This window comes from Marmota marmota, unplaced genomic scaffold, assembly GCF_001458135.2.
Source record: "Marmota marmota marmota unplaced genomic scaffold, marMar, whole genome shotgun sequence".
NCBI classification, from domain to species: domain Eukaryota; kingdom Metazoa; phylum Chordata; class Mammalia; order Rodentia; family Sciuridae; genus Marmota; species Marmota marmota.
This window is the reverse complement of record NW_025999964.1, coordinates 215,661-227,587: the sequence shown is the minus strand read 5'-3', so window position 1 is coordinate 227,587 and position 11,927 is coordinate 215,661. Positions and strand designations below refer to the sequence as shown.

The 11,927-nt window shown below is 53.1% G+C and overlaps 1 protein-coding gene across 2 annotated transcripts in view; it reads right to left on the bottom strand.

Moving 5' to 3' along the window:
• Positions 1 to 4,289: 4,289 nt before the first annotated feature.
• Cpt1b (carnitine palmitoyltransferase 1B) overlaps positions 4,290 to 11,927 on the bottom strand; it is an 8,353-nt gene continuing 715 nt past the window's right edge. For both annotated transcript variants that reach the window (XM_015506920.2, XM_015506919.2), the window contains exons 2-19: positions 11,723 to 11,882; positions 11,286 to 11,425; positions 10,799 to 10,976; positions 10,481 to 10,582; positions 10,151 to 10,288; positions 9,993 to 10,070; positions 9,062 to 9,169; positions 8,902 to 8,986; positions 8,114 to 8,309; positions 7,663 to 7,848; positions 7,296 to 7,401; positions 7,102 to 7,218; positions 6,538 to 6,702; positions 6,326 to 6,460; positions 6,082 to 6,234; positions 5,473 to 5,586; positions 4,774 to 4,866; positions 4,290 to 4,619 (exon numbers count right to left, since the gene is read on the bottom strand). In XM_015506920.2, the coding sequence (XP_015362406.1) occupies positions 4,536 to 4,619; positions 4,774 to 4,866; positions 5,473 to 5,586; positions 6,082 to 6,234; positions 6,326 to 6,460; positions 6,538 to 6,702; positions 7,102 to 7,218; positions 7,296 to 7,401; positions 7,663 to 7,848; positions 8,114 to 8,309; positions 8,902 to 8,986; positions 9,062 to 9,169; positions 9,993 to 10,070; positions 10,151 to 10,288; positions 10,481 to 10,582; positions 10,799 to 10,976; positions 11,286 to 11,425; positions 11,723 to 11,863 (2,319 nt within the window). In that variant the 5' untranslated portion in view covers positions 11,864 to 11,882 and the 3' untranslated portion in view covers positions 4,290 to 4,535. The remainder of the gene's footprint in view (positions 4,620 to 4,773; positions 4,867 to 5,472; positions 5,587 to 6,081; positions 6,235 to 6,325; positions 6,461 to 6,537; positions 6,703 to 7,101; positions 7,219 to 7,295; positions 7,402 to 7,662; positions 7,849 to 8,113; positions 8,310 to 8,901; positions 8,987 to 9,061; positions 9,170 to 9,992; positions 10,071 to 10,150; positions 10,289 to 10,480; positions 10,583 to 10,798; positions 10,977 to 11,285; positions 11,426 to 11,722; positions 11,883 to 11,927) is intronic.

The window sequence follows — 11,927 nt, the reverse complement described above, 5'->3', positions numbered from 1 at the left end:
TTACACCCAGCACCTGAACTTAGCATGTAGAAGGAATGTCTGTCAGGAGCCTGTCATGACTGAGGGTGTTTGCAGTGCTTAGAATTAATTAATCTAGAACTGTGTGCTGTGAATTGATTATGTCTATGGCAGCGCCTTGCATTAAGGATCGTCGTTTTCTTGATCAAGAACCTATAGTGAAATTGTATTGAGTGATTTGAGTGAATGAATCATGGGAAAGGGCAGAAGCGTGTGGCCATTCTTTATTTCTCCCCCTCGACTGCGTAAGTTGCACCTTTTGCCCATTGTGACACTGGGGCAGCGCCTGCGAAAAGCAGCAGGATACACACAAGGATGCCAAGCTAGGCAGTGTGGGCCCAGGTCCCCTGGCGCTCCTGACCTCTGGGCAGTGGAGGCAGAACTCACCAAGCAGGGAACGCTAACCCCACCCTCGCCCGTGCTGCACAGGGAGAGTGACAATGGAGGGGCCATTTGCTGCGGCGGGTGGGTGGGGGCGCAGGATGGAGAGGGAGCAAGCTCTGGCTCTTTGGGTGAGTGATGATGGAGGTGTGGAGAAGGGTAGGCATGGCCACGGTGGAGGGAAGTACAGAGGATCAAAAGGTGTTCAGAAGGTGTACTGAACAGAGCTTGGTCGTGTGGGAGGTGAGGGAGAAAGAAGGAATATGCATGTGGCTGGAAATGGTACAGAGGTGGAGAGGAAAAGAGCACCAAGAGGCCAGTTTGGAAGGTGGTTAATTTTGAACACCTTGTGTCTGAAAATACTGACAAACCCAGACCCTGTTGCGTGTTCTCTCCATTTAAAAAAGCATCTAAAAGTAATCTGATTCTTAGCAGTCTAACCCAAGAGGAGGTTAGAGGAGCTGGAATTGAGACAGACAGTTCTGGACACTAGTGAGCATTGCCTGTTTATTGGAGAGACTGCTCCCTGGGCCACACCTCCTCCCTAAGCTGCCAGGCTTCTGTCCCTTCTGAACCTGGTTTTCTGGCTGTCCTTTCCTGCCAGAACCTGCCCTTCATATTTCCAATCATTCTTCCATTTGCTTAAATAGCCCAGCACTGATTTCCATTATAACACTCCAGAAAAACATGAATTGGGGTTAACTCTGATTGTAAGTGTCGTCCCATCAGACTTGAGGAGTGAGTTTACAAGGCTGAGAAGGGCCCAGGATTCCAGGCAGAAGGTCCACCAAGGGCAAAGGTAAGGATGTGGATGAGCTTGCCTTCCTTGGGGAATGGAGAGGGGACTCAGGGAAGATCAGTTTGGCTTAAGTGTGAGCAGATAGAGGTGTGCTATCTGAAATTTCCTGCAGAGCCCCTGCCCTGAAGGTCTGGTCTCTTAGGAAGCTCCTAAGATGTCAGTCTGTTCTGTGTCCTTGTGCATCTGAGACCAGCTGTCATCAAACGTTTCCATTACAGCCCGGGCACTCAGCCCGACTTCACTTCTGACATTCCCTTGCAATGAGTCTCCGCCAGGGGGTTGTAGATGGAAGTGCCCTTCATCATTTCCAGCCTAGGTCCATCAAAGCCTTCCACAAGTGGCCCTCACTTTCTCTTTGCCCTATGTACTTGTTCAGTGTTCATGCTGAAGGTAGGGCTTCTGTTAGTCTAGGTCCTCAAAAAATGGTATGGAGCAAAGCCCCAACCTCACGCAACTGGATTTGATTTGACCAAGAATTTAACTTTTACTCTTTTGGGTTAAGTCATTGAGATTTTAGGATTTATCTGTTGTGGCTACTAGTCTTAATTAATGCAGATTTGCAAACCCATGAGACATAAAGGAACTTATTTGGGTATGGCGGGTTTTCACCGGGGGTTTATACCCCGGTTTAGCATTATTGTTTCTCCTTTCACTTTTTTCTTTTGGTAGTGGGACTTCAACACAGGGGAACTTTACCACTGAGATGCATCCCCAGTCTTTGTTATCTTTTATTTTGACAAGGGGGTCTCACTAAGTTGCTGAGCCTGGCCTCAAACTTGTGACCCTCTTGCCTCATCCTCCTGAGTCACTGGGATTACAGGTATGTGCTACCATGCTTGGCTTTCCTCTCACTTATTTGAACCAAGAACAAACCCTATAAAAGAACTTGAATGACTGAATTTCAACATTAACTTAATGCCAGCTTGTTGAAAACTTCCTGTTCATTGCTCTCCAGGGATTGGATGAACTGATGTCTCCAGAAACCTACTAAAACCCTCTTTCCCAGGAGATATTACCCAGGACAGGAGACTTGCCTCCTGTCTGCCTGTCCCCTGTTCTTCTCCCCGACACCATACCAGCTGCAGGCCCTCCTGTGCAGACTGTGAGAGGCTGAAGTCTGTGAAGACATTTTGGAAGCCCAAGAAAGCTCTGATATAGAATGTAACATTTTTATGAGCATAGTAGTATTTTTATAAACTTATGGAGACTCAAGCGGTTAGAAGCCTGTGCCCTGAGAATCCTTTCATTGCTCTGAAGGTTTTAACTACCTTCGAAATGGTTATAGGGCTAGAAGTGGAGGTGCATGCCTATAATCGCAGTGGCTTGGATTGAGACAGGAGGATCATGAGACTCCAAGCAACTCAGCGAGATCCTGTCTCTAGATAAAACATTAAAAAGGGCTGAGGATGTGGCTCAGTGGTTAAGCACCTCTGGGTCCAAACCCTGGTACCCCAAAACAAAATAAAAAACTGTTATAAGGAGTTTGTATCTTGCCTTAGTTTTTAATTTATGTTTTCAAGAGTCTTTGGGACATTCTTATGAATATACCTTATAGGCAAGTCAAATTTCACACTTAAAAATCTTAGTCACCCAAAGTAAAGAAAAAAAAAAATTGAGTTATCTTTGATGCCTCTACATCAGGCTTGTCAGTCCCAGCTTTGAGCTTCTCAGTTCCTCAATTCTCCAGTCCTATGGTACTACCTTTGTGTAAGCCCCTCGGCCACCACCACAGTGAAGCTCCCCGACAGGCCTCCTGTTTCTTCCCTACTGCATCCCACTTTGTTCTACCATCCTGGTTAGCCAGAGAGATCCTCTTAAAATTTGGACAGTTCTTGTCACCCTGTGCTCAGACCCCACCAGCTTCCCCATCTTTTTAAGAAGCCAGAGTCAGGTCTTTGAGACTTGCCCCCTGTCTGCCTGCCCCTGCTCCTCTCCCCAACAGACACCGTACCAGCTGCAGGCCCTCCGTGCAGACTTCCTGCAGCCGGCACCTCCTTCCTCGGAGCTTTAGCTCTTGCTGACCCTTTGGCCAGGAACTGCTCTGCCTCAAGGATGGGACTTGAGGGACGACTCTTCTCCCTCCTCTCGTTCAAGTCTGCCAGCAGTGGCTCCATTCAGGAAGGCCTGTCCTTTGGAATTACCATCCACCCCTCCATCTGCCCCGTCTCCTTAGCACTTATCTCCATCTGACTTACTGTGTGATGTCCATCTTCTTCTCAGCTATTTTCTGTATCCTTTATTAGACTCCCATCCCACAGGAAGCATTGGCTAGTTTTGTCCACTGCTGCAGCCCAGTGCCAGGCACTCAGTAAGTACTTGCTAAATGGGTTATTCTCAAAGCCTCCTTGTTTCCACCGGCTACTCAGTGCTTATGGTGCTTGCCTCACCTGGCAACAAATTACACTGGGCAGACAGAGTGCCCTGTTCAGCACAGGGCCATGTCTGTGGTGGGTGCTCAGCAAACACTGGTTTCTAAGTGAAGGCCCCCAACCTAACCTGGTCCACTTCTGTGTTCTGAGCACCTAGAGAACACTGAGATCTGGATTAATTCAAGCATGCAGCAATAGTGATTCAGCACCTACTCACACTGTTCATAAGAATTGTTTTTGGTTTACTCAAAGTTATTTAATAGAAAAGTCAATCTGAGTGGAGGGATATGTTGTATCCCACGTGCCTTCTCCCAGATATGACGACCTGGCACTCTGGCCTCAGGTCTGGGATTTTGGCCCCACCTAATCTGGGAGGATGCCACAGGCCTCTGCAGAGTTGTGCTCCAGCCCAGAGGGGTAGAGTGGGCACGTCTGAGTGTGGAGGAGATGGATGGACCCTGCTCTCTGGAAAACAAACAGAGGTGGCCTTGGGGAACCAGTGAAGGTTTTGAAGCAATGATCTATTCCAAGTGCACATGAGGGTGTGAACAGCAGCCTCAGAGCTGGCTTCACTTGCAGATACACACACTCCAAAGCAGGCCGCAAGCCCCTCATGAAAAATTCCCCAGACCAGGTCTTCCTTTCCACCATTCTGACCTGAGTTGGGGCAGGGGGAGGGCCTTCTAGTTCCCAAAGAAAAAATAGGTACCTAAGGGCCGAGAGAGAATTACACAGCCTTATTTTTATTAGTATCTACGAAGACAAAAAAATCAAATCAAAATTCTCTCCCCATTGCACCTCCGCCACCTAGGCCCTCAGGGAGCAGCGTCCACCTGGGGAGTGCCTGCTGCCAGAGCTGTCCTCAGAGCTGGGCACCTGTGCACGGCCACCCTTGTGTCTGCAATCCAGTCACAGGCCCCTTCTTCCACAGCGTGGGGATGAAAGGGCAGCTGGCATCTCTCCAGTCCTCAGCTGTCAGCCTTGGGAACTTGGAAAAGATCAGCGATGTCCAGCAGGGCTTGGCGGATGTGGTTCCCAAAGCGCTGGGCATTCTGTGGGAACTGAGGACTCAGACACACCATCTGGAGAGCTCCCACCCCTGTCCCCACAAACAAGGACTAATCTCCACCCAGAGGTGCAGTGTGCTCCCGGGCTGCCCCAGGTGGTACCCCTTCTCAGGGCTGAGCTGGAGCAGGGGAGACTCACCGTCTCTGAACTTGAGAATTTGCTGGAGATGTGGAAGAAGATAGTGTTTTCACCTGCAATCATGTAGGAAACCCCATAGCCATCATCTGCTACCTGAGGAGGAGAGGTGAAGTAGAAGATGTAAACTGACCTTGAAGGCCTCAAAGCCAAGCTGGTGTTGCTCTTCCCAAGACAGACTCAGGAGGAGGTCCACCTCTAGATGCTGCATCCTTCCAGAGGGCAGGACCCTCTCCCCACCCAGGAAACAGTGTGAAGATCAAACAATGCTGCCCCTCTGGTTCTGGACCCCTACCAGGTATCCCAGACTGCTGTTTCCCTCAAGAACCTCATACTCTAGACCATCCTCCTTTCTCCAGGGAAGCCTCTAGCCTTCTGACAAACCAGCTGGGCATCTGGGGGAATGTCTCAGTAGGAAAGAGCTGGACTCGCTGAGTAGACATATTTCAGAAGGACCCGACATGTTGCCCTGTTCCTTGGAAACCTGCTCTGGATGTGGTCACGCTTCAGTGGAAAGGTACTTAGAATGGCTGGGTCCTGGTCCTGTATGCTGGGTTGACAGCTGCCATTCTGCTGTCATGCAGGTTTGGGAATTTCCTCTAAACAAGGTACTCCTACCCTGGTCTGCCTTGGTCAAGGCTCTGCACCCCCTAATGAAACCCTGGGCTTTGGTGCTGCCCACGCCTCCTCAGGGATACTCACCGGGCCAAAGCCACCTCCAGCACCCAGATGATTGGGGTACTGGTCTGGGTCAAACATGCGGATCTGGGACTGAGGGATCTGGCTGGTGGAGAGGCGCCAGGGTTCTGAGAGCACCTGCAAGAGGGAGGCGAAAGCCAGCTAGGCACTCAGCACTCAGCACCCAGTTCAGACCTGAGGCACACTCAGGTCCAGACCTGAGGCAGGCCACATCTGACGGAAGGTGCAGGAATATGCAATGTACAGGAGCTCCCTGGCTGCTGCCCCTGGTCCACACAGCCCTTGTGTATCACCTCAGCCTCTGTGGGACACCCTCCATCTTGCCATGCAAGGCCCTTCTTGCCCCTCCCCTGCCTCAGCTTCTTTTCTCAATAGCACAGCCATCACCTGATGGGTCACACCTTTGTGTGTGTCTCCCCTACAAGCACAGTGACTCCACCAGGAGGACCCTGCTGACCTGGGCTGGGCATGGTGTGGGAAAGATGGCCCCCACCCTCCACAGCAACTTCAGGGGAACTGGCCAGGCAGAAAAGAGTAGAGCCCCATCCCAAGGCCAAGCCCCTGGGGCCTGAATGCAGGGGGATGGAGGACACACCCACCATCAACACTGACCTTAGCCAGGAAAGGAGAGCTGATCCCCAGGTACTTGGAGACCACATACAGGCAGAAGAGGTGCCTGTCAATTCCAGCCCCTGTCATGGCCAGGCGGTACATATTCTGGTGCTTCTCAGAAGCTTTCCGGAAAAGATCTCGGAGGTCTGCTTTCTGGAGGGCAGAATTAGAGGGGTAAAGAGTAGCCCTGACCCTTAAGGCAGACAGGGGGCTGGGGAATGAGAAGCAAGGGGTGGGGGCTCACCATGTGGGACCCCTCCATCATGGCCTGCACAAAGGCTGTGGACTCACTGGTACAGGAACGCACGGTCTCAGTCCGCCCCTCCCGGAACATTCTGGTCATGGAGGCCTCGTAAGTCAGGCAGAATTTGCCCTTGTCCTGGGGTACACAGAAGGGTGAATCCATCAGGTAACCCTGGTGCTGCCCTGCCCACTCAGCACCCAAGGTGCTCCTACCCGGAAGTGAGCCAGCTGCAGGGCGATCTGCACGAAGGCATCAGGGCTGGTCCGACATTTCTTGATGAGGCCTTTGCCAAAGGGCAAGAACTGGAAGCAGTACAGCTCCACATCATCTGCCAGTGCCTTGGCCACCTGGTAGGACCTCTCGATGATCACCTGACACTGCCAAGACATGGAAGAGTCAGCTGGGGGCAGAGCCCTCCAAGCAGGACTCCAGGTCATGTCTAGGAGGCATGACATCTTGGTGACGGGTGAAGAGCAAAGGCAGCTTAACTGGCAGGGGGCACAAAGAACAACCTGAGGAGACTCTGTGAGGCCCGACTAAGCCAGAGGGGGAAGAGGGAGGCACTAACAGGTGCTGGTAGACATAAGCCTCACATCTCCACCTTTCACCAATGACAGAAGACCCAGGGACTCTGCTTTCCCTGTGGCACCCCACGGGAGCTCCTGTCCCTTTCCCCTGAGGGCCAGGCCAAGTAGTAGGGACTAGAGGGGAGGAGAAGGCAGAGCAACTCAGAACCCATCACTCACGTGCCAGCCTACTGCTCTTGGTTTGCATACCTGCTCAGGAATGTCCCACTGCAGCCTCTGAGGAGGTATTAGCCTTGGGTTTGGTTTGCCCAGACAGTGCCCAGTGTCTGTGTAGCCCAGGTGGAAGGTGTCTGTGCCCAGGACGAACTGCAGAGAAACGTCAAGCTGAGAACTAAGCCTCATTGCCAGTGCCTGCCCTGCAGATCCCCCTCCAATCCTGTTACCTCCCAAAGGTGCCCAATGATGGGGGCATCTGCCCACGCGTGTTCTGTGTTGAGGCCCAACAAGCCATTCTTGAAGGAGATAAGAGTGAAAGATTTGTCAAACCACCTGAAGGAGAAGTAGACACAGGGGTGACTCAAGAGCTGGGGACATACACAGAACCTTACACTACAATCCCTAATCCTTCAATTCTAACCAATAATCCAAGCCCTAAACCTTAACCTAATGTTAAGACTCCTTAGTCTTCAACTGTAACCCTAAAAGTCACCTCTATCTCCACTTCAGCCTGACTACTGACCGTGACCCTGACTTCTATCTTAATTCTCTAGCCCCGTTGCCAACCCTCAACACGGAGGCCAAGGCACACACCTGTTGTGGCAGTTGCCATGCAGCAGGGCCTTGCCGTAGAGGCTGAGACTGGCCTCGTCATCAGGGTTGTAGCAGTGGGACTCTTCATCCAGGGCAACAAAGAACGCAGCACGCTCGATGGCCTCCAGAGAAGCTTTGTTCTTGCCAGAGCTGAAGAAGGCCTGGCGTGCCTGTGCCCACTCTACCCTGGGAGCACAAGGGCAGAGGACTTTGGATCTGGGTGCCACCCAGGACCTGGCTTGGCTGGGCTGGGCTTGGGTGAGGGAGGAGCATCTGGTCCCGCCCCCCACACACTGACTGTTAGAGGTTCATGCCCACTGCTGACATCTCCAGGGCCCTCACTGTGTGGTCCTACACACCCCCAATGCCAGGGTGGCAGACAGGTCCAAGCTCTTTCCTCATGAGGCCTTGAACCTAGGCCAAGGCAAACCCTCCCCACAGGCCCAGATACCTTCCCCCTGCAGTGAGGGCTGCCAGTCTCTCCTCCCCAGGCTGGGGTGGGGAGGGGTCATCCAGGATCCTCTGGAATTGCATTTCCAAGTCCCGAGGCTTGAGCAGGCGGGAGCCCTCATAGAGCCACACCTTGAAGAAGCGGCCCTTATGGTAGACGGCCACGTGCCTGCTGTCGGAGAGGTGCTGCAGCACATCTGTGACAGAGGCCGGTGGGCAGGCTGAGGCAGGTCCTTGGGGAGACTTCTCCCCATGTGAGCCCTTTCTAGGTGGCCCTTGCAGACCCTGCTTTGCCCAGCTCTATCCTGGGCCTTCCTTCCCCTTGGGGTGGATCTCCATGCTAAGCCAGGCCCTGTACTACCTCTCACAACCATCCTGTGAGATCTTCCATAGAAGAAGGAGCCAACGAGCTAGGAAATTATACAGATAGCCCCAGGAGACAGTGTCAGAAACAGGGAAGGCTACTGCCTCTGCCAAACCTGCTGCTCTCTCCTCCTCTATGGACTCTGGGGAGGGTATCTGTGCTTCTAAGCTCCACTGCTATTTACTCACACGACCACCTTCCCATGCACAGTGAAGCCCTGGAGGGGAGAAGCTCTGTTCTGGGGCCCTTGGGGTCCCAGCACCAGGATCATGCCTGCAAATGACACATGTCTGGTATCCGTCACAAACTGACCACTTTTCACAGGTTCATGATCCTGAGACACTGGAGATTCTGGTTGGTGAGCAGCAGTAGGGCACCTAGCCATGATGGGCCAGTGGTAGTGGTGCTTGGCTGTGGCCTAGTACCTGTTTCCTTGCCCGGGATGCGGGTGGTGTTGAACATCCTCTCCATCTGGTAGGAGCACATGGGCACCATGCCCAGTGCCATCACCTGGGAGGAAGACCCAGGATGGCTCAGACTCAGGCCTCCCCTTCCCACCCCATTCTCAATCCTGATGTAACTCACAGGCTTGATTTCTTCACGGTCCAGTTTGCGGCGATACATGATCATGGCATGGACGGCATTTCCCAGGCGGGCTGCCTGTACTTCTGTGTTCCTGACCAGCACAAGGTCCTACAGACAGAGCAGAGCCTGCAGGGTGGGGGCCTCTGTCTGGATCACCTGGGTCTCACCCCACCAAGGACCAACTTATCCAGGGCATGAGTTGCTCTCAGTCCAACGTGTAACTTACACTACCCTGCTCCAGCTACCCAGCTTCAACCAGAGCTGCATTTTTCATCTGTTGCTATTTTATTTGTTCATGTTTTGCTTTGAAGAAGGGGTTCTACCACCAAAGAGCAGCTTAAAACCTCTGGTTTGGACAGGTTGAGTATAAGTTTCTGGAAAGACAGTTTGTGGAGGAGGGGAGTTCCAATAGGCTGCCCTGTCCTGTGCACTCTGGACAGTGGGAAAGGAGAGAGCAGGGAGACCAGCTGGCTGTGCGCTAGCGACAGTCAGGACAAGTGCCAGCCATGTGGACTGAGATAGACAGTGAGTTCCTGAGCCCTGAGAAGTGAAGCCTGGCTCTCATCACCTGGCTCCACAGAATGACAGAGCAAGGTGGGTTTAGGAAGTCCCTTAGAAAGTGTCTAGGGAACTGGGGTTGGGAAGCTAGTGAGGGAACAAGAAAGGCAATGACAAAGTCTGAGTTAGGCAGGCACAGTGAGCCCAAGAGACCCTACGAGGCAGTGACAGGCTGCAGGGTCTCAGGATTCTCCTTGTCCTGGCATGGCCACTTCCCCTATATTGCCTCAGGACTCTTCTTCCAGGCTCTCCCCTCTCTCCTCCCTCTCTCTCAGATCTCACTCTACAACCCCCACTCACCCACAGGAACTTCCATTAAGTCTTTGGGCTGTCCTAAATCCCGGCCCCAGAGCCAGGGGGCTCTAGTTCTTACCATGACATAGTAGTTGCTGTTCACCATGAGGGGACTCCTGCCTCGAAGGTAGATGTACTCTTCCCACCAGTCACTCACCTGTGGGTGGATGGAGGTTAGAGCAGGGGAAGGGACAGTCAGACCTATGGGTGAGGACAATCCCAGGACAGCAGACTTACATAGTTCGTTGCCCACCATGACTTGAGTACCAGGTATTTCTGCAGCCTGGGGGCAGTCTTGTCCTGGAATTCCTTGGCCAGTGTCTCCATGCGGTAATATTCCTCATCATCCAACAAGGGCCGTACAGACTCCAAGTACTGTTCAGCCAAGTTATCATTACCTGGGAGCCAGACGGGCATGGCTACCTCTGCCTTAACTCTCTTCCCACCTCTCTCTCCTCACCCCGGCCCCATTACTCTCAAGCCCATTATTTACAGGGAGTAGTTCTTTATGTTTGGGCAAGTTTTCTGAAACCAGCCTCCTGTGCCCACTGGGACCCAGGCCCTCACCCTCTGAATTGTGGCTGGTATGCTGGGGACAGGAAGTTTGGGCAGAGATGTCTGGAAGCTGTACAGCATGGGCCGCCGGCTGGACAGAAGGCGGACACAGATCTGGGGACACAGAGCACAGAGTTGGTGTGGGAGCCAGTGGAAGAACAGACACAAATCAGCAGATAAGTGAGGCCTTCAGAACTCTCCAGACCCCTTCAGGACAAACCATGCACCAGACACCAGTGCTCAGTCTGCCTCTCACCTCCTTCTCAGACCCCAAATGAGCCCCGCAGGTTCTCAAACCAAGTGCCTGAACCCGCCAATACTTCTGCTCACAGCCCAGATCTTGGTGAAGCGACTGGTCTTTCCATGCATCTCAAACATCCACCCATGGTAAGAAAGAAGCAGCTTTAGGGTTTGGCGGAATAAGAAGATGCCTGTCACCCAGACCCCAGTGGAGAAGATGGCCATGCTGAGAAGTGCCCGGGTCTGCGGGGTCTGGTAGGGGCCACACCTGTTGGAGAAGGAAGGAAGGCTGCAGGGGAGGGCTCCCTGGAGACCAGGCTTGGGAATTCTGACATGCAGTTGATGACGTGGAACTATCTCAGGGGAGGCACAGAGGGGCAGCAAACTCTCTGGGCACACGTACTAAGGTATATTCATCAAACACAAACTGATGTGGGATGAGATGATGGTGGCCCTGGGGGAGCACTGCCCCTGCGGCCAGCCATGGCTGTTGTCCTGTATCTGCCCAACTCAGGAACCCTGGCCTTGGGAGCTGGCCTGGTTGGCCCTTGACACTTTTGCCTTCTTGGCTTCTTACCTCTCAGGGAGGCAACTCTGGATACAACAGACCAGACCCATGGAGATATCCACCTTGCAATAGGAGGAACCCATTGTCGCCATGACGACAACCAGCCAGCTGCTGGGGCTGCCAGGGTACACACCCCTAAGGATGCCATTCTGTGGGGCAGAAATAGACATCCTTGTGGAGAAGAAAGACGAGGTAATCAGGCACCTGTGAAGTCCCGGGACTCGGCTCTCTGCATTGCCTCAACCACCTGTATTCTCCTTCTCAGGCACTCACACCTGTAGCACCCATTGCTCACTGTGCCCCACCACACCTGTGTCACCACTATGGTTTCTGCACTGCTAGGGCTTGTACCCACCACACTGCTAAAGCAAAGCCATGAGAGACCCTGATCATGGGGCCTCTGCCCTGCACCGGCTGGGAGCGAGGTCCGGACCACCTGAGCCCACCTTGAGGCGAATTAGGCGTTTCTTCCAGGAGTTGATTCCGGACAAGTAGATGTGCTTGAGTGCCTCCCGACTGAGCCGGAAGTCCACCCCGTCAGGGGTCACAGTGAACTGGAAGGCTACGGCCTGGTGTGCTTCCGCCATCCTGGGGGCTGCTCGGCACCTGGCAGTAGGTGGCAGGAGGGTGCGCAGCAGCTCAGGCCAGCCC